General features: G+C 36.3%; 1 protein-coding gene across 2 annotated transcripts in view; it reads right to left on the bottom strand.

Moving 5' to 3' along the window:
• PSME4 (proteasome activator subunit 4) overlaps window positions 1-21,426 on the bottom strand; it is a 70,012-nt gene that overhangs the window by 18,978 nt on the left and 29,608 nt on the right. For both annotated transcript variants that reach the window (XM_032989310.2, XM_032989309.2), the window contains exons 18-31: window positions 20,921-21,136; window positions 18,730-18,887; window positions 16,518-16,613; window positions 7,242-7,297; window positions 6,097-6,153; window positions 5,866-5,921; window positions 5,690-5,788; window positions 5,112-5,174; window positions 4,856-4,951; window positions 3,872-4,003; window positions 2,179-2,388; window positions 1,329-1,465; window positions 952-1,005; window positions 10-139 (exon numbers count right to left, since the gene is read on the bottom strand). In XM_032989310.2, the coding sequence (XP_032845201.1) occupies window positions 10-139; window positions 952-1,005; window positions 1,329-1,465; window positions 2,179-2,388; window positions 3,872-4,003; window positions 4,856-4,951; window positions 5,112-5,174; window positions 5,690-5,788; window positions 5,866-5,921; window positions 6,097-6,153; window positions 7,242-7,297; window positions 16,518-16,613; window positions 18,730-18,887; window positions 20,921-21,136 (1,560 nt within the window). The remainder of the gene's footprint in view (window positions 1-9; window positions 140-951; window positions 1,006-1,328; window positions 1,466-2,178; window positions 2,389-3,871; window positions 4,004-4,855; window positions 4,952-5,111; window positions 5,175-5,689; window positions 5,789-5,865; window positions 5,922-6,096; window positions 6,154-7,241; window positions 7,298-16,517; window positions 16,614-18,729; window positions 18,888-20,920; window positions 21,137-21,426) is intronic.

The following is a 21,426-nucleotide window of genomic DNA, read 5'->3' as shown; positions in this document are numbered from 1 at the left end:
TGTTTTTACCTTACGAACTACAATTGCATCGTGGTTGAGACACTGCACAAAAAATTTTATGGCACGAACAGGCAGTATCCTATCATCTCTCAGGAGCAGAGACAGAAAACCAATGCTTATGTGCTCAAACTTCCAGGGACTAAAAAAAATAAAGATATTTAAAACAGACAGTAAGTAGTATAGTTGCACGTACTGCTTTTGCACAAAAATTATTATACATATTAAGATTATGTAAATATGTCTGGACTAACATAAGTAATGTTCTATGCCACTGCTATAGTCAATGAGCTATCATTTAGGAAACCCTCCAGTGTTCTGGGAATACACAAATACAACCAAACATTCAGTTAATGGTGCCTTTTGATGCTGGCATTTCTATGTAAAAGAGAGACCTACAGGGATGCTCTTTTAAAGTTTTTAAATGCAGGTATTATGTTACCAATTAAAATCTATTTGAATGTCAGGATTATGCAGACAGAACTAGAACTTCTTTTCCCAGAAGAGCAAAAAGTATTTAAAAAATAACAGGTCAAACTAGTCAACAACAAAGCTTAACTCCAAGATGACTTACATTAACATGCCTTATATTAACAAATCAAGCTCCCAATGAAAATAAATTCAAGACTCATTCACTTCTTTACCTAGGAGACAGTAATACAAGATTACCCTATAATGGCCTTAATATTCCTGTTTGGGCAAGGGGAATCCATATGCAAATGCACAAGGCCCTCCAGAAATTCACTTGTTGCAGATACCTTTGCAAAAACTGTCCAAGAAGCTAGCCACAATCCATTTTATGCAAGACTGCTACTGACAAACTGCTTCAGGGCAACTACTTCAAGGGTAAAAAAAAATATTACTCAATTCTGATCACACTAACCGCACTTGTTGATGTAAACAATGTTTACTGCACTCCCAAAAACTTTCTCATGCACAGAAAGGGAGACTTACAGATTTCTTTGTTCCACACAGTCCAGAAGCATGTTGACCAAATTTTCATAGTTGCTGAGGGAAAAAGAGGGAATTATCAACCAGATACTGAGAGAACCATTTAAAAATAGAATAAAAGTTACTCAACAAAAGGTGGGTGAAAGCAATACAGTAAAAGCAACACAAACTGGGAGGACAGGGAAGAGGAGGAGGAAGGAAGGAAATGTGAGTGTAGAGGAAAGAGGCTGCCAAGTCAGGAGAAAAGTTACACCACAGTGTTCCTTGGGCATTCTGAATTTCTTGAGCTTAAGATTTAGTTTAGCAATTTCTGATAATTACACTTAATGTACAGTAAATACTAGGCAGTGCAAGCTGGTGTTAAGGTAAGTTTAACTTACCGCAAAGCCTCAGCATTCTTTTCTTTCTGTCGCTGAATCCCTAACTGAATTTCTTCTGAACGAAGACCTGTGAAGTCTGAACTTGAGTGTTCTGATTTTTGCAGCAAAACAGCTATCTCAATGCACTTTTCTGGAACCTATTGAAAGAGAATGCAAAAATCTAGGACTGAGCAGCAACTCAGAAATTTTTATGTATGTTTATTTCTGTTTTTAAATAAGGAAAGTTCAGAATCATATGAAGAGTGCAGAATTTCCTGTCCACATAGACAAATCTGTAAAATACTAGGAAAGACAGCTTTTGTGTTGACACAGCAGAGCTGTTTCTCCAAGTATGTTTTATTCTATTTTAAAACAAAGGTAAGAAGAAACTTTAGTATTTTATTAAAGCATAAGAATCGTTTATAAAAGGTTTTTAATTGGCACTCATTCTTAAAAATAAGTACCACGCCATTTATCCCACTGATTAGGCAAGAGGCAGTTGCATAACGGGTGCTGTTAGCACAGTGGGACACTACAAATACTGACAAGGTTAATCTGATGACACTCTCCTACCAACACACCCTCACTCCTGATCAGCATGACACATACTAATTAACACTGAAAGGCAACTTCAACCTCCTTTCTGTAACAGGCTTCCTTAGAGGTTAACAAGAAGTTACAAATTCCTATAGTATTACAGGAAGCTCTATTAGTGCAGTCTCAAAAATACATGTCTACATTCCTCTGTAAGAAATCAAAATGCGACTGACATCGGAACAGTAACTCAAATAATATACATGAGTCTCACGCATTGATGTCACCAAACGCTCTCAGAATCCAAGACATTAACACCAAGCAATCTGTCACTTACTGCAAAATCCAATCCAATTGTTTCATACTGCCTATGGATTTTTTCTGCCAGGTCATCGAATAGTCTAACTATGGATGGTTTTTCCAAGGACATAGCTTTGCTAAGCCCAGAAGAAACAATTGCTGGCCACGTCTGTGCAATACAATCCCAGTCATGAAGATTTGCCAAACATACTCCACTGTGATTTCCAAGAAGACAATATAAGGCACCCTGTAAAATTTAAGATGCAGTTTTAGAAAAGTTAAAGCATTGTTCATATATGTGGTATCTATCTATACAAGCATGCACCCACACAGAATAAAAATCAAGCTTCACATTACCATATCATTAAAATGTACCATAAACATTCAGCTACACAGACTCATTGTCAAAACCCTGAAGATTTTTCACAGAATCCTCTTCATGCTAAAGGAGCTTTTTCATTAAAAATTGATTGTAAGCCCTGCCAGTTAATTTATCCACAGAATGGCTGACTGATTTCTGAAATACATTATAAAGGAGATTATTCAATGATCAAGTACCACACCTGGCCTTTCTGTGAACTTACTCATGTCTGGGCTGCAGGCAAATCATTTTGCTGTTAACTAAGCCCAGACCTGAAACAACGGCAACTGAAGAGGATGCAGGTAACTACTGTGACAGGACACAACAAACTGGTAAACTGACAGGTGATTGTGTGACAATCTGACAGGAGTTATACACAGTGTAAAGAGGGGGCTGGATTTCACAGGTAATTAAGTGGGAGTTGGGTGAAAACCAGCCAAATTTCACTGGCAATGTAAGGAAGTCCTGGGGACCTTTTGGAGAGTGGAGTCTTGAAGAACAACAGTGCCTATGGAACCATGTCAGTAATATCATATAGGCTAGGACTGCCTGGTAGCAGTATCAGAAATACCAAATTCAGGTGAGTGTAGCAAAACTGGGACCAATCAGGAAAAACTAGGCACAGGTTGCTTATCTGGCATGAGACATGGATGGAGAAAGGGAGGTACAGGGATGGCAGAAAAAAAAATAATAATCAAAAAAACAGAAAAGGGATAATAAGATATGCGAACAATTTAATCACATGCTGTTTGATAGTGCCTATCCAGCAGCTGGAGCAGGCTAATAAGCCATAGCTGCTGTTCTGACCCTACAACAAGAGTCAAACTTGCCTCTGTGGCCAGAACCGAGGGGGGTGCAGAGAAAGGAGGGGAGCATGATGCTTTCCAACACCCTGGACGGATCAACTGCATCCTGGCATCACCGCGTCGGCACCATTTCCAGGCCTGACAGCATCAGCAATTACCCACCACTTCACAACAAAACCTACCTGATTTAGTATAGCTTTTTTAGGTGATCAATTTTTTTGTCCAGTTCACACTTTTTTCTTATGCTGCTACAGCTGACAGAACTTAATCAGTTTTCCCACCTTGGACCATAGCTTCTCAAATTCCATTTTATAATTAAAAAATAGGTGTTAACATACATTTTTGTAATACCTGAACACATAATGAAATGAGGAATGTAGGTAAACACGAATTTCTATTGAAAACTGATCAAATGCAAATAATTCCTTACACTAGTCATGCATAAGCTATGTTTCATGAAAATCAGTCTCATACTGATAAACGAATTCCACTTCCACCATTACAAACTCTATACTAAACCACTTTCAAAAGACAGACATGAAACAAAATTAATGAGACAGTACTTTAAATTGCTTTTGAGTGACATCCTGCCGGTCTGGACGCAAGAACTCCAAAACTAAGGGAATGATATCTCTGCAACAAAAATTGTATGTTCCCAGAGCTGTGAAGAATGCTTGCTGAGCTTTACTTCTGACCTGTGGAAAAAGAGACGTTCCTAGAAAGTCTTCTGAACCAAAAATACACTATACAAAAATAACATCCGAAACCAGAACACATCCTTATCCATTTCAGTTACTTATGCAGAGAGTTTACATGATGTATTTGTGCACAGAAACAAAATTATTTTTAAAAGCTTGTAAATAGCATGCTTCCCCTCACTCTTGCTCAGAGTGGTTTATAAAAACTTACTTCTTGTTTCCATCATTTACTTGAGAACAGCTACAAAGTTAAAGAAAACTCTTTATGTTGCCAAGACCACTCAACATGTTTTTAAGATCATTTGAAAAGCAAATAGCTAGAATAACAGATGCAATTAATATAACTCTAAAGAGACTGTAAAACATTGTGGATGGATCCGAATTGATATACACAGAGCTCCCACCAGGTCAAGAGTTTAGAAGCCAACTATAAGCTCACTTGTTTTGTGTATGTTAAAGAGCTAGGATGCCATGGTAGCTACTTCCTAAAAGTAGACAGCATTTCAAATAGTGTCATGAATCATATCATCACATCTAAAAACATCAACCTGGTATATTGTTATTACATTTTTTTTAATTGTATTCTCGTTTTTAGAAGCCTACAGTTAAGTCCCTCAAAAAATATAAAATTTGTAACCTAAGTTGGCAGCCTCTCCACCTAGTTTTAATGTGAAAAGAAGGGGCTTAAAGCAAAAACTATGCCAAAGTTGGCAACTAATGCAAATGAAATACGTAAATATTTAATATTGCCATGGAAATAAATTGAAAAGCACAGATCATGAAAACATAACTTTAAGAGATCAACCAAAAAACTCCACGTATTTCAGTTTAAAAGGGGTTGTTCCTTACCTGACCATATGAACTTGTGGACAAACACAAAAGATCTCTGATCATCTCCTGGTGGGAAGTTTTATATTCACAGCCTTCCATCGTTAGTGTTCTCAGCTAAATCGCATAGAAAACACAAATAAAGACCAGATTGTTTTTACACTTCACACATGTAAAAACACTAGTGCAGAGTTATTGCATCTTTTGCTAAATGACAACATAAAAAAATCAGCTTTTCAAGTAACGTAGTTAGTGTAGATTCAAGTGAAAGTATTACCTCATGCTGCAACATAACTCTGTCAATCAGCAAAGCTCTTATATGCTGTTTCTTTCCTTGAAGCTGTAAAGAAATACATAGCTGGGTTGAGATTTCAGTATTCATACTAGCACAGTTTGTACTGATTGAATTCCCCATGTACTCTTTTCCTTCTAGAAACCGGCAAACATCATGTTGAAATTCTTCTTGGCACACAACCTTCATTTTTTTTCCTTTGTTAAGTTATTTATTTGCCTATTACTCTGTAAGCAAAAGCAAGCTCTGGTCACAGAAATTTCTCAGTTAACAAGGACCAGAATGGAGCCAAACCTGAGACTGTGGGCCAAGGATATATGCAAAGCAAGGGTTACTACAGTTCAGAAATGCTAAGCTATTTACTCATAAGATTACCAAATAAAGGTACAAAAGCACTGTAAAACAATATTCTTTCCAAGGTATTAGATTTCAGAAGTATGAAAACTGATTAGGACAATAATGAAAAAATGAGAACAGCCTTTCTGAACATTGGGAACTATTTCCATCCCTCCCCTAAGCTTTATCAATAATAATAAAAAAAAAAAAAAAAAAAAATCACTGACCCTGTTCTCCATTGATTTTTTCACTAGATTAAAGCTTTTCCATCGTGAATCAAACTCATGTTTGTGAGAACCTTGGAACTGTAAAACATCACTAATGATCTGTAAAAAGATGAAAAAGAGTGATTATTCTGAAAAACAACTAATCTTGTCTTAAGTATTACAAAGTATAAGTGTACCTTTATTATTAGAAATAAAGACTTGGTATCATCTTCTGAATTATCAAGTATATAGCCTGCAAGTGGAAGAAAAATGATAAATTATCAGACAGGAAAAAGAACTTAAAAAAATTAGCAATACAAATCTTAAATCTAAGAATTACAGGCAATGTAAATGAAAAATTTCTCATCTATAAAATTATACTTAAAAGCACAACACAATACTTTAGATAGAGGAGTAGTTAAACTTACGCAGCAATTTCCTTGTAACCCTTGCAATTGTTTCTCGATAATTCTCTCTTGATAAATCTATTAAAAAATAAACATTTTCTCTTTATTATACAATAGCACAAAAAGCAATTTATAGATAAATAAACCAGCAGAAAGCCAGAGCAAACTATTCAGAAACGGCTATGTGGATCATTATAAAAATCACTATCTTGTTATACCCTGGGACACCACTCTCATAGGGCCTTTTGTTTACCAAGTTAACAGTACGTTTTTTCATAGGTACATAGCATTCTTGGCAGTTGGCTTCATTTCTAACCACAGATTGAGGCAAATTATTTAGCATATGAAAACTGAGTAAAACATTAAGCAGCATAAAAAAAGTCAATAGAATAAAGGTTTTATCTATCAGGTGATCAAGCCACTAAAAGACTAGGGGTTTACTCCCCTTGAATACATGGAAGGGAATATACATTCCCAATCTAAACAAGAAAAAAAAGCAGAAGAGGAAAAGATCAATGACACAAGCAGTCTCCTTGGAAAGTTTTAAACAAGTCTTAATTGCTGCAAAAGATCACTAAATAAACACCCATTCTCTATTGTATGGCTACAAAACTCACCACTGACAAACTAATGGACCAGATTTTCAAAGTAGTATTAAAGCACCTAAAACCATTTAATAGTTCAGTAAGGAGTTACTGTGTGCCTCAGTTCTTTACTTAAATAGCCCATCTTCACTTGGAAGATGGTGAAGAATCCACACAATGCCTGAAAAATGCAGTTTTCTTCTAATGGAACTGTCAGATCCTTTCGCAGGTTATGCCTTGATTCATTCTGTCTGTTCAGTGCAGTCCTTGGGTGATGGATGCTGCTTCCTGCACCTCTCATCTGCATGGAAGTACAAGAGTCCAAGCCCTCTGACCTGGGGGCTGGATCTGAGCTCCCATTCCCAGCCATATTACTGCAGCAGATGTATATGTTATATACCACCGCTAAAGATGAAACAGTGTGTACACAAGAACTTCTGTGTTGGCCAAAAAAGCTCATTTAATATAAAAAGAAGAATCAAAATTATTGTCTCGAGAAGAACCTACTGTTTTTACAGCAGAAAAAAAAAAGAATTAAATCAACACTTAGAACCTGTCTGAACAGAATTAGCATCTACTCACCATATTCAACACCAGTGTACAGTTTGGTCTCTTCCAAAGACACAAGACTTGGGACCCTGAATGAAAACAAAACAAGTATTACTACACATGATGGAAATCATTGACTATGGGAATTTCACTGGTATTTAATTCATTTTAAAAAGTTAAATTTCATGCCAGTAGAATCAAAAATATTTGGGTTTACTAACAATACACCTGAGCTCTAAGGTCTATAAATCAACCACACCTATGGGACAGACTGTCAGAGACAAGTACACCCTAAGGACACCACCTTGAACATGGAATCAATTTCTCATTTAACAGAACCTTATCAGTTCTGTTTAACAGCCAGAGATTTGGTCTCATAGTCAAACCTATGAACACACTCATCAAAACAAGTGTGGCTCCTAGTTGTCTTAGTCCAGGAAGGACAGGTGAATTTGTCTGCTGAGGCAGAACCCTTACCTAACAAGTTAAGCTGATGAAGGTTTTATGACTTTGGACCTTTCTTTATAAAGAAATGTAGCCATTATCTACAGAAGTCCTATTCAACAGTGACCTTCGTATAGCAATAATAACCATACCAAAGAAGAAAACCATGCTTCTCTCAGGATTTGGGTCAAACTTATCTATCCAAAATAGTTTTTTAAAAGTTAATTCTTAGTATTTGTGGATTTGCTTTTATGTAACCATGGCAAAAAAAAAAAAAAAAAAATACAGACTCAGATATCAAATGCCAATGAATTTAAAAGATGCAAGAGCATATCCTACGTAGATCTGTGGCTTTTTTGTTTTGGCTGTATAGTTTTGGTTTGTTTTTTTTTTTTTAAATCTACAATCTCACCCCCTAAAACATTAGGGTAGACAAATTCAAGATTTCAAGGACAAAATACACAAGTGTATTATATTAAACAAATAGTATCAGCAAATAATCTCTATTAAAATCATCTTCACATTAAATTGCATTGACAGTATAATCAGAACGAAGCAAGCTAAGTGAAGCAATGTGAATCTACTCCTATTACAAATGCTAAATAACACATCAGAAAACACTACAGATACTATATCTGAGCATGCGCTACGAGATACTAAAATAAATTTTCAGAATTCGGGCAATGGCAGACTTCTGTCAGAACCAGAAATAAGGGTCATGTTTCTCCTGTAAAAGTAAACACATTAAAATAATAACTGTGCTGATTAGATGAAGGAAAAAACTTGCAACCAAAAATTAGGTAAACTGACTTCACAACCCTTTTAAGAGTCACATCTGCAACAAAAGTCAAACTGAAACATCTTTTTCTTAATTGATTTAGATATCAAAGAGCGAAACATTAATTTCATTTTCCTCGTATTTCTGGTAGCCCTAGGTTAACCTGAAAATAAGGCATTCCAAAACTCTTCGCACTTTCCCCCCCCCCCGCCAAAAACCTCAGCACTGGCATAGGTGCTTAAGATACAACATGACCACTAATACAATTTCCAAAATATCCAACATCAACCCAGTACTTTGGTCCTAAATAAACAAACAAACATTTTTATCGTCTCACACACGTGCTCTTTTAGAATCATCTACATGGTTGACTTTGAAAGTGTTTGCTATGCATTTCTTCAAGATCAGATCTTTCCAGTTGGGAAGATACAGAGAGGGGATATTTCTGCACCTAACATCGATGTGTGCGTGTGTTGGGTGGGGGTGTGTGTGGGGGTGTGTGTGAACCTTCCCATCCCAAATACTATTACTTCTTAAAAACAAGTAACAGATATATCCAACAATCTCAGGTAGATTGTTAGATTAAGCAATTTTTATTTTTGTACAGTATGCTGGATATATTGATACGTAAATGAGCTCATAGCAGTAATTTTTTTCTAAAGTATTTTAATGTATTTTTACCCTTAACCAGTTTCCCCTGAGATGAATACACAAATTAAGTTCACATAAGGCCTTCCGACTTATGAGGCAAGGAAAATTGAAGTGCAATTTCCCAGTTTTCCCTCAAATAGTCTACAGAAAGATTACGTATCTTCATGCTGCTCTCCCATTCCCAGCAAAATGCATTCAGCTGTTCTTTGCCAGCTAGCCAAGTTCCAAACCAAATCTCTAATGTTTAAAACAAAGGAAAAACAACACTGCAAGCTCTCTCTACGCTTCAGGTTCCTGAGCAAACCAAGAGTAACAACTCAACACATAGCATCCAGTAATCAAGAACTAGCCTGGTATAGTCCTGATGCTCACCATGACATAACTCCACAGGCAGAACCATTTATTTCAACAAGGCTACTAATGGGATGAAAATATTATGATCAAAATGCAACAAAATTGTATAGCTGGTCCACAAACTAAGATCCATGCTAGTAATAATCAGCATTGCAAGTGTCAGCCACTGAGCCAGAGGAAACTAAGAGGCATGAAATGTTTTTCTTAACTTCAGTCAATACTGATAGCAAGACTCTCACAACAATGCTTCATGCAATGTATAAATAATACTGTGCTTCATTCTATACCAAGTTTTCAACACAAATTTCCAAGAAAACTTATGAACAAATGACATCCAAAATTATAGCTGGAACAGAAATCCCAATTAAGCAGAACTTTGAAGAATTCATTCCCTTATTTGCCACAGTGCATAAACTAAAGCATCTTTCTTTGAGAAAAACTGATGCACTATGTTTTTCAACTTCCAGACATTTTGCAGAGCACTTGATTCAAGTCTCCGTGCACGTATTCCTCAGTATGTAAGGACAGTTCAGCAATCAGATACAGCTTTTCAGAAACAAGTAACTTTTAGTATCACTCCACTGAACCAATTGCAGAGGAAATTTTTCTAATTGCAAAAAAAAAAAAAAAAAACCCAACCAAACCCGTGCCATGTTAAGGACTAGATCAAGGGCTGCATCAACCTATTTTGACATAAGAGATTAAGAGACAACAGTTGGAAGGTGAACAAGGAGAAAACAGGGTTACTCACCGTGGAGGAGTAACTGTTTCCTTTTCTGTGTGCAGCTCCCCCAGCAGAGCTGGGAAGTTTCCTGGAGATGCCAAGAGAGGTTAGCTAGCCCTGCCCCTCAGCATACCATATCACATCCTTACACATTTAAATGAAGTGGTCTTATCCTCGACCTGTAGTCTGAACACCTTCAGCGAAAGGACATTTAGAAAGCTCCTACCAACATCTGTAGCAAGAGTAAAGCAATACTGCATCCTAACTAACCAAGCTGTATTCTTAAATACAGTGAGACAAAAAATGGATGTTCTCTGAGCAACCATGTCTTTGCTTCCCTAAATCAGCTGCTTAGGGTAACCTCGTTAATAAGCAGGCTGAAAGGATGGGAAGGAGAATTCAACATCAGTGAAAGATTTCTCAACCTCAGAGAGCTTTACACTGTCTGCATTTGAAATAATCTTGATTTGCACACCATTAGAGTCATCATAACAAAAGGACATTGATACCACTTACAGTTACAGTGGCCCTTCAGGAAAAGGGTAGACTGTGTGCACACAAGCTTTAAGTATACCTGCACATATCCCATGGCACAAAGCAATCATTACATTGTGTTCCCACAGGTGCAGAAACATCTGTGTATTCCTTTTTTCCCCAACTATGTCAGGATAATTCACTACAGCTCTGACTCTAGGGCTTTGAACATCTTAGTTCAGCCACAAAAGACTACTGTTGTCAAAGGACTGCTCCTCACAACCTCTGGCAGCCTTGACTCCTTTTATCCTTCCCCCTTTTAACTATACATTTTGCATTAAAAAAGTAATTCACAGAACACACCTGAAATAAATGGCATCTCTACTGAAGATGAAGAACACCATATGAAGTAATAATGTAAATATACACTATTGAGTCATGAAAGAGTTTTCTACTCATTTGTTATGCCTGGCACTTCAGAAGAGAATTCATTCATCCTCCACGGAAGATGAAGTTTAAATTCCTTGCCACTTACAGGCTAAGAAATAAAAAGTCAACACCAAGTGACATTTACTGAAGTTCTATTTCCTACTGAAATTTAACTATCTTTTAAATTCTGACAAGTTTCCATTATGCAGTTTATTTGTGCATGGACTATGCAGAAATTTATTTTCTACTGAACTGCCTATCTCCTCCCTGAACACCTGCTCATGTATGAAACATTCACAGTAACGCTAAACATTTAAAATAGCATGAGCTATGACAGGATTTTTCAGAAGAATATAGATTGTTTATGTAATTCATGTGAAACACATGGAAATTTTGCTCCCAAAATTGGGGGTGGGGAACACACAGAAATCACAAACTACACATAAGAACTGCTTCGTGTCTATGAAAGTTGAAGTATTATGAAACCTAAACCATTTATGCTCACATTCACTAAACAAGGAAATCACTCTTCAAGCACTTTACAACAGCTATGCTGATATGTATCCCGAGTGCGTGTACGTACACACAGTGTATACCCAAGCCAAGAACTGGTCATTTTAACAATGTGTTCTCTGTACTGAACACATCACTTTTCAATTTGGAGACTACCAGTCATCAAAAGATGAAAAGAAAAAGAATACAAGAAACTAATGAATCGACATGGAAACATTAACCTAATTGACAGCAGATTCAAGAAGGCTTGTGCCAATGTACACACTTGTAGATCAACAGAAGTTCTGAAATCTTTACTCTTAACCAGTATTTATTAAGCCACAAAAATAAAGGGCCTGATTTGATTCTGTCTAACAAGGAGAACATAGCAGATCAGTGCTGAGGAATTTTATTCAGTTTCAGCTTTATTAATGAATAAAAATTAAAAAAAGAAACCAACAGAAAAAAACTTTGTATATTAACTATTCAAGAAGAAAATCTATTTTCCAAATCTGATAAGTAAAATAAACACAAACTGCCAAGACACAAACCAGTCTATTCTTAATAAGGAGAAATGAAGACAGACGTTTTGAAATTATTGGGTACTTTCAGGTGTTTCACACTGAAGAACTCAATAGAAGTCCACAGAAACAGACCAAGTGACTTCTAACAAAACTTTTCAAGTTGAAAAGTTTCTGTAAGTGAACAGTACAACACACTTTCAAACATTATTTCAAAAAAATTACATTGATGAATTGTAATACACCATCTATAATCAAACAAAACAGAATCCTGGGTTATAAGTACTGCTACAGTAAAATGTAGTAGTCTCCAAACTAGTGAAGAGATCTTATATTTGCAACAGCTCTATTTTCCTGCTGTAGAAGTACCTTCAAAAGAATTACAGTAACAACAAAACACCAAGCAGCTGCCAGTAGTTACCATATTATCAGAAAGCAGTCTCATGCATTCATCTCTGCAATTTATTTTAAAGCAGAAAGGTTTAGAACTTCAATCCAGATTCACTCACTTTCTTCTCCCAAAAAACTGCTCATAGCTGTTGTTATATTCTCATCCCTCTAGAAGACTACCATGTTTATATAATACCGTGATCTAAAATTCATCCATCAAAACCACCTCAAACCTTGCATTTCATGCATGGCAATTTTATGCAACAACACAGGTCAATTATGACAACCAGTAAGAAAATAAGCATTTGGCCAGCTTGTGACATCTGTGATATACAGTCAATATGTAATTTTCATAATTAGTTTTCCCTATTACTTAAGCAAAAAACCCTTATTTCTTCTCTCAGTCAAGTCATCTTGCTTTGTACTACTCACTATTACGACCGAGTCACTTAAATTAATGATCAAATGAGGTACAGTGGTCTCATGGTGTTACAGCCTGCTCCTAACGAAGGCAGCAGCCTTGCTCCTTCATTCCTGACACTGCCTGCCCCTGCCTGTCACCCAAGCAAGATTTCAAACAGACCCCAAAAACAAGATCTGCGGGTAGCTTTCAGCTGTCACGCAGAAAAAATAAGCCCCATATGTTTGGGGGAAAAAAGCATCTTTGTGGAAGGAACATCCTGCATACAGACTACGAGTTCACAGTACTAACTGAACCACTGTATGTAGTTCACAGTCTCGCTACATGCAAAGTTTTAAAGCTTATTCTAGCCACATATTGCTTTTGCTGAGATTCAAACTGCGTAGCTCCAAGCTCTCCACCATCTATGTGACTTTCATTCAGTGAGCAGGCTAGAGGATCATAAAGGAACAAATACTCATCATCTGTCTTTCTGGGCAAGAACCTTCAGGTATCCTTAACCACGAAGATGAAGGAAAATTTAGCAGGTACACTTGCTCAGCTCTACTTTACAGCCAGCACAAATAACAATGCTGAACTACCTGGTGTGTGATCAGCTGCTGTTGGAGTTAAGTGCCATAGGAGGTATCTGACAAGAAATCTCCTGTGCCAGCTTTTTAAAAAAAATTCTACATGTATATTTCTAACTTAAATGTATCAAGAAAGTTACCAATACCTGCATTCAAAAATATTCCCATACTGACATTTTAGGACAGGGAATATCATCACCACCAGTGGTAAGTATTAACTGTGAATACACAGTACTTAAAATAAGGGTGTTCTGGGTAACTGACTTAGATACTTTTACTAAAAGCCCTTCAGTTTCAAGTCTGAGTGCTTTATGTGCATTCCCACTATATATAACAGGAACCAGCTTGGGAATGTAAACTGCTATCTAACAGAAAATTAACCCAGAAATTCACAATAACAATTAAAATAAAACTTTTTTTCTGCTTTTATAGCAAGTTCATCAAAAGTCACCCTCCTACATTCAAACAGTGTAATTTTATGGACATATGGGACAGAAAACAGTATTCACAGGAAGCTGTTTCATACAGCTTTTTAAATCAAAAGATAACTCCTGAATTACAACTATTGCAGTTATTCATTAGAGAAGGAAGAGGAGGGAGTAAGGCAGTGGAGAGGACATCTTCCTTCTTGGTATAATTCCCTTCTGGTCCCCTTGTTTACATGCAGTAACCCATTAAAACAGAATACACATTTCAGAAGAAGCATCACTAGAATGAACACCATCTGTCCTGGATGGATGAACTCAGCCTTATGTCTCAAGACACTAAATTGATATTGGCCTTTATAACTATTATTGCTAACCTGAATAAACTGAGAGGGATCTAACATTTATTTGATATGTGGCGCAACAAGATCTCCTTAAGAATTTAGTCCACCTTACTAGGCCAAAATGCAAACTGCTGTGCACAAACACACTCTATTTCCCTCAGATTCTCTCCATTAAAAATCCATTTTCCATTTGTGGCAATTCAAATCATACAAAGAATAGGAACTAAGTATTACTTAAAATGAATTCAACTTCGGCGGGCAAATTCCAGTCCTGTGTAAAGTCACCGAAAAGATAAGTTGCCTTAACTACTATTTTAGAAAGCCTTAATTGTAAAGAAAGTTTGGATGTAAGACCTGCTCACAGCGGGCAGAAAATGTTTCATCAATATGCATAAAGTCTGTCCAAAACCAGATAATTGTGGATTCTGAAGCTCTGCAGACATTTAGTAGAACGAACTAGTGAGTTCCAAAATGCAAATTATGTGAGAAAAGTCCAATTTTTATTTCTTTAGTAACAAATTGACTTCAGCATGTTCTCATGTAAATTGTCTATATTTAATAAGGCAGCACAGATGACTAACAGAATGAAGCAAATCTTCCGTATAGTATACAAGTAATTTAGAAGTTGGTTATACAATAATGTCCTAATCCGTACACTAACAATTTACATGACCTTGCCCAGCAATATAAAAAGTTATTCTAAACACCCCACACCAAAACAAAACCAGAGACAGTCTGCATGAACACCTCCTAACAACAACTGCAATTCACTCTTCCTCACAGGTGGTGAGGACTTTCTTCTACAAAGTGCAGCTTCAGTTACTGACAGACAGCCTAGACAAGGGTACAAAACTCCTTACTCTTACACAGGTGTTTCTTCATTGATTAACGGATTCCTAGAGCTAGAACAAAATTTTGGGGTTTTTTTTTAAGTTGTTAAAAACTCTTTGAGCCAAGGTAGCCTTGTATTTTGAAGTTTAAGGCATCCAAGAACAAAAAATCCTCCACCTTTGAAGGACCAACACCTGAAACTCTGTCCTTGAACCCATGTGCCACATGAATTCCAAGTGTCTAGTGCTTGCTGCCTAACAGATGCCAGGGCAGGATTCAGGCTGAATCACGAAGCCATGCTAACACACTCCCACATTTTCCCAATACGGACCTGCAGCACACTGCTGGTACAGGAACAGACAAGGCCTCCTGAAAGACTTTGGAGTCCTTATTTTATAAGATAGTCATAATCAGCCTGAATGCCCTGCACTGCCTCTATAACTAACAGATTACTTCCCTGAATTTCTTACACAGGCAATGGTCAAAGATGGCTTCTACAAAGCTCTCCAGCTTAACAAATGTTCTAACAAACACTGAAAAGGAGCCTCTCCCACTGTACAGGAAGCTCACAGAAGCTAGGCACCTGAAGTAATGCGGTTGAGACTGTATCAATGCTCCTTCACACTTTTAGTAGCCGGCACTTGGGCAAAAAAACCTCAGCAACAACTTGGTATCACCAAGCACAGACTGCAGCCATAAGTTTAACTGAAACCCTACATATCTTGAAAATAATATATAGCAACAGGAATACCGCGATCAAACTCACAAGTTCCCCCCGTGTTAATATTTCAACATACTTTCTCAAAGAAGTCAAAGCTAAAGCAACAAACCCCTCTATTAAAAAAAATACTCTGTTTTAGAGCCTGAACTGCTGTAATGCAACAAAGTTCCTATTACTTCCAAAATGAAAGTTTCCTCAAACATTTCTACTAGAGTTCTACTGTATGCTGGCACCAATAGCCAGGTTCTGCTGTTGCATTACTCACAGGGGTTTGAGCATGCAAACAGGACTTATTTTTTACTTGAATATAAGACGACAGCATGCAAGAAGTCCAGAATCTTTATGGCTTTACTCATTCAGGGTGACAGGAACAGCAGTAAGATGGCAGTGCACTATGGTCTGAAGGCTTCTTTTAGAGGAGAGGAAACACATGAGTAAATGCCTAGCTTCCCTCTCCTTTACATAAAGTAGCATCACAAATGCAGTGCCATCACCTACCTTCTTTAAACATTTTCAGAGTCTCGCATAAAAAAGCTTAATATTCTTTCATGTTTTAAGTACTCAAGTGTTTCTGTAAATCGCTACTTCAAATTTCTGTATCTTTATACTAGAATAAGAGTTCCTTACAAATAACCACTAGAAGCAGTTGTGTGGTAACAGCAATAAGAAAGCGCTAAAAAAACAGTTTGAAGTAATATAATTGCCAAGAACATTTGGGATATAAAACCAAATTTTACTTACAGATGAGCCACCCTTTCTCCTTTCAGGGGAGGCAGAACATTCCCAGAACCAATCAAGCAGTTATGCACTATAGCAAGACATTGCTGCACATCATCTCTAAACAAAGAAGAAAACCTGATTACTTATATGTCAAATGCTTGAAAATATACAAGTGATAAATCATATCTTTTTTGTGAAGTTTTATAAAAGCTTTTTTTTTCATCTGTATCAGTACTAAGCACAAAAGGAAGCACAACAGAGATCAAACTGTGCTTTTTTGATCCAACCTAATTCTATTATTACAGAATTCCAACATTCAACTCAGTTTTCTGAACAACTTCTTTTGGAGATCTTATATTCTGAAACTGTGAAAGTAACCTCAGTAAGATGAGATAACCTAATATCAAAACAGCTTCATCCACCCAAATTGAAGATTTTTATCTAAATTTCAGATAAAACCCATGGAATAATTCCTCACCCCAAGGCCAAGAAAAGTCCTTCCTATTATGAGTAAGATGAGGGAATACTTACTTTATGAGTGATTATTTACAGTCTGAAGATAAATTATAATGCAACAAAGTGAACAAGTTATTTCTGCGTTACTTTAGAGAATTAAGGAATTCTTTTTAAAGCCATCTCATCTTAAGTAGTAGCCTATAGTATATAGTTAGACAATTTGCCCTTTGTTCTCGTCTTTGTGGTATGTAGTTTGATTTGTAAAATAACTCATTTCAACCCTCTTATGAGGTTCCTTAACTGAATAGCTTTTGGTACTCAAGCATTACTCATCAATTCTAAATAGGTGTGTTCAAAGACTGTCAGAATTTTTTGTTTTATCTTTTGTAATAGAAAATCTTACTCTGAAGCTCCTAAATACATCAAAAACATTTGATTTTCCATTATTACTTAGTGGAATACTGGAAAAAAAATTTGACAAGAACTCAAGGTCCAGTAATGTTGCAATTCAGAGTAGTAGTAGGCTCATCTAGTATCCCATTTATTCACACCTGTTACTCCCTCAGCAACTAATGGCATTCTCTACTGTTGTAGGTTTGCTCTCTTGCCTTCCAATTTAATTTTCAATTCACACACTTGGCTGAATTCTCCCAACTCACCACCACTTATTTGTTTGGTAGCACAGTGAAGTCGTAACCAAATCAAAGTCCAATTCTGTTATAAATTAACAGCTTTACATACATGGTGTCAAAAAGAAAAGAAGAAAAACCCCACAAATAAACCCAAGACTTAAATAGGAAGCACATCCTTTTTTCTTTTAGTCTAAGTATACTTTCTGATTGCAGTTCGGTGGCATTGCTTTGTCAAGCATAGATTCTCTTTTTCAGATTTAAAAAAAAAAAGTAGGAGCTTGGTCTGACGAAAATGTTTGCAAGTGTTACACCATAGTGTTTCATGTAGGGCTGTACTTTAAAACACGAGGTATAACATCACATGCCATGAACAACAACTGAAATATATATAGCTTCAAGGACATGAAATTTTCACATGAGAAATACAAGAACGTTTGAGATTTAATGCTTGTAAACAGCTTTAGCTATTTGATACTTGTGAATGCTTTAGCACATACTAAACTCATGATTACCCTGTCCTTAGGAAACAATCCTCATGAAGCCACAGTTTCACATTATCAGAATTTAAACAACATTGGGCAGCAGTATTCTTGCCTCCATTCCTATTTGTTATGCCACTGACTCTGCATTACCTCGTCAGTTTCAACACTGCCACTTTTTGCAGGGACACACCATGTACTGAATCTGTTTACTTGTAGTAAGGAAGTGGCAAGAAGCAGATTTCCAAGCCAAATCAGTTGTGCATTCCACTTTATAGCTTAGGAACACAAATGGTTGTGCCAAAATAACAAGACAAGAGTCCAGAGGAAGAGCTTTTTTATTGCTGACTACAGTTAAATGGAAACCATAATTTGTTGCATGTATTTTAAAAATTCCTGGAACAGAAAAGTCTTTATACCAACACAAAGTGTCTTCAGATTTCTTTTTCAAACAGCATTTCTGTTCAAAATGATGTTATTCATTTTATGAAATGCACTTCTAAGCTACATGTACTCTTAAGAGTTAACAGTCTTGGAAATCTTGGAATAATATTGAAGACAGTGTAACTCCTTAACTTTTGCAGTGCCAGTATGATTTGCAATAACTACTTAAAACAGATATGAGTGGATAAATGCACCTTCTCCATACTATGTATCACCACTAACCTGGACATTTCTAGTTTTCCAATTGCATAGTGCTCTAGTCTGGTGAGCTCAGGCTGAAGAAAAGTATCCAGCAAATAAAAAGCAAAGTTTATTTCCTCAGATGAGGGAACATGCCACTGGATGTCCAAGTTCCACAGGTCACCTGGTTTACCCCAGTCCTACAGTAAAGAAAGACATTTCTTATTAATCAAATTATGAAGCTAATTGTCTTTTTTAAAAATCAGCATTTAATATTACTGAAAAAGCCCAAACACATGAACTAGCTACTGCTGTAAAGCAGTAATCCTGACAACGCCAGGCAAAAAAAAACAAAAAAACACAAAACCAAAAAACAATCAAACACAAGAACACAATAAAACCAAATCAAAATTCTACTACCTACTATAATGTCTACGTGTGCCTGGAAAATAACACATACCTGAAAAGACTAAAAGAAGGAGGACTGTACTAGTCTAATTGAAATATAACTTTATTATTCCTTTGGCTGGATACAAATTCAGCAATATTCTTAAGTATAACTCAGACTTTTAATACTCCTATAGAGAACATCTAGCCCATTTAATAATACCTCTTGAGTTTTGAAGCACAATATGGAAACTTAATACTTTCATTTTAAAAAATAAAAAAAAGAAACTAAATTTTAAGTTGTACTTTCCATACAATTCTAGGTCATCCCATAACAAAGACAACTTTTTATATTTTGGCTTACAAAGAGCTCAGACTTGCTAAAGAACTAACACCACTTGAATATTTCGAAAAGTCAGTATTTATTACTAACTCATATTCAAATATGAAGACCATGCTTAGGACTACATTAATTAAAAGATAGGCCTTTGTAGTCTTCACTTTCCATTTCTTGTCTTTGTCCAGCTTTACATGGTAGTATTTCAGCACTTCACCATCAGTTCCTAAAATGCCCAACTGATCTCACCAGACAAAAAGTACAAAGAACTGCAGAAATACGCTTATTCCACGTAGCCTGCTATTACATCTCTTCCTTGGAAGAGCAGGCTAGTTCTCTGTGAATATTACTTAAGAAAGTGAAAGAACTGCAGTTTTGCACTGGGGCAGGGTAGGAAGCATGTGAGTGACAAAATCAAGCTGTTAATGGCAATGAAGTTGATAGAACACACAGTTTCTGAAGTAGCCACTGATAGATGGAACAGCAAAGTAATTCTGAATTTTGTCAATTTCAGGGGAGGAATTTAATAAATAAAAAAAAAAAAAGATTGCTATTTTTGTGTTGGGACATTTAATTAAAATCTTTCTGTGTTTGAATGAGTAGCTGGCCCAATTGGACGTTCCCATCAGTTTATAAAAAAGCATACTAGCTTTCAGTAGCAAGCATTAGATGATGTGCAGTTGTAAAGTTATGTAAAAGTACACTTTTCAACAAAATGTAATTTTATAGTCAAATAGGTCTTCTGCTGAAAACTGTTGCACTGGTTCACTGTAAATTGACCCCAAAGCCTTAACAGCAGACTAGTATATTACTTGACATTCAGTAACTTTTAATATTGCCACTTCTACTTTCATTTTATCTCAACCTCAGTGTAGAATCACTGTTCATTTGTTATTCTGCCTACCTGTAAAATACCCTAGCTCTTTTCTTGCACTCGTTATGCACTAATATACTCATTCTTCCATGCACTCACTGTTACTTGTTATATCTGGTAACACCTATACAAAGAGGAACGAGGAAAGGCTGCAGCTCTCACGCACAACAGCAGATGAAAGGCTGTCTGTCTCAGTGCAACAACGCTTCCTGTGACTATTTAAGTTCAAGTGAACAGCAAAATTCTCCTCCTAAACTCCAAACCTATTTATACCACTGCACTTAATGGCTGGGTCTCAAATGCATCACACATTACAAAATTAAGAAAAATGAGCAGGCACTCTTTCTTTGTATTATTGTGGTCATGCAATCATTGTAAAACACATGTCATAAAACACTAATGTCATGCTATAAAACTAATCACAACAGTCAAGATTCATTTTCTGCTACCAATATAATTTTAAGTAATTTGTAATTTGCTATACAGTTCAAAGCCCAAAGCATCTTTCAATTACACTTTCCACTGCTGCTACCTATGTTCAGAAATCTCCAAAGAAAAACAAATAATAAAGTATATGATTGGTTTTTTTAAAAGAAAGTCAAATCCTCTAATCCTAAGTAAATTAAAATCCTTGCCTTGATAGGAAAGTATTCAGAAAGAGGCTTGTCAAAGCCACCTGGCACACTGCAGTACTCTGTGGGGTAGATAAGTGTAGCAGAACGAAGAAGATGGTGCAGTAGGTTACAAGACAGAATGTAACCCTGCTTACAGGTTAAATGTAGGGTTCGCTGCAGTATCTTCCCAAGCTGCTCCCTGTACGGTAGCAACTTCTTTCCATCCACTCGAGTGATCTAATAGGAAAGACAAGCATTTCAAAGGTAAACATAACTGGTTTTGTTCTAGAGAACTGAAGAGAGGATTACACGGCTCAACTGATTCTGTACCAAATTTCATTCTGCATGTCACACTGAATTCAAATTAAAGACTGAACTTGCACAAGGACTACCACTTCTACTGCTGTTGGAAAAATTTAATTAACACACAACAACCATGACATACATTACTTATCTACCCCATTCAAAATTTTCAAGCACTACTCATATACATTTTGAAATTAATTTTAAAGGATTTATCTTTTCCA

Source organism: Tyto alba, unplaced genomic scaffold (assembly GCF_018691265.1).
Source record: "Tyto alba isolate M040663 unplaced genomic scaffold, T.alba_DEE_v4.0 Super-Scaffold_16, whole genome shotgun sequence".
Classification (NCBI taxonomy): domain Eukaryota; kingdom Metazoa; phylum Chordata; class Aves; order Strigiformes; family Tytonidae; genus Tyto; species Tyto alba.
Note: the sequence above shows the minus strand (reverse complement) of the source record. Positions and strands in the feature narration are given on the sequence as shown.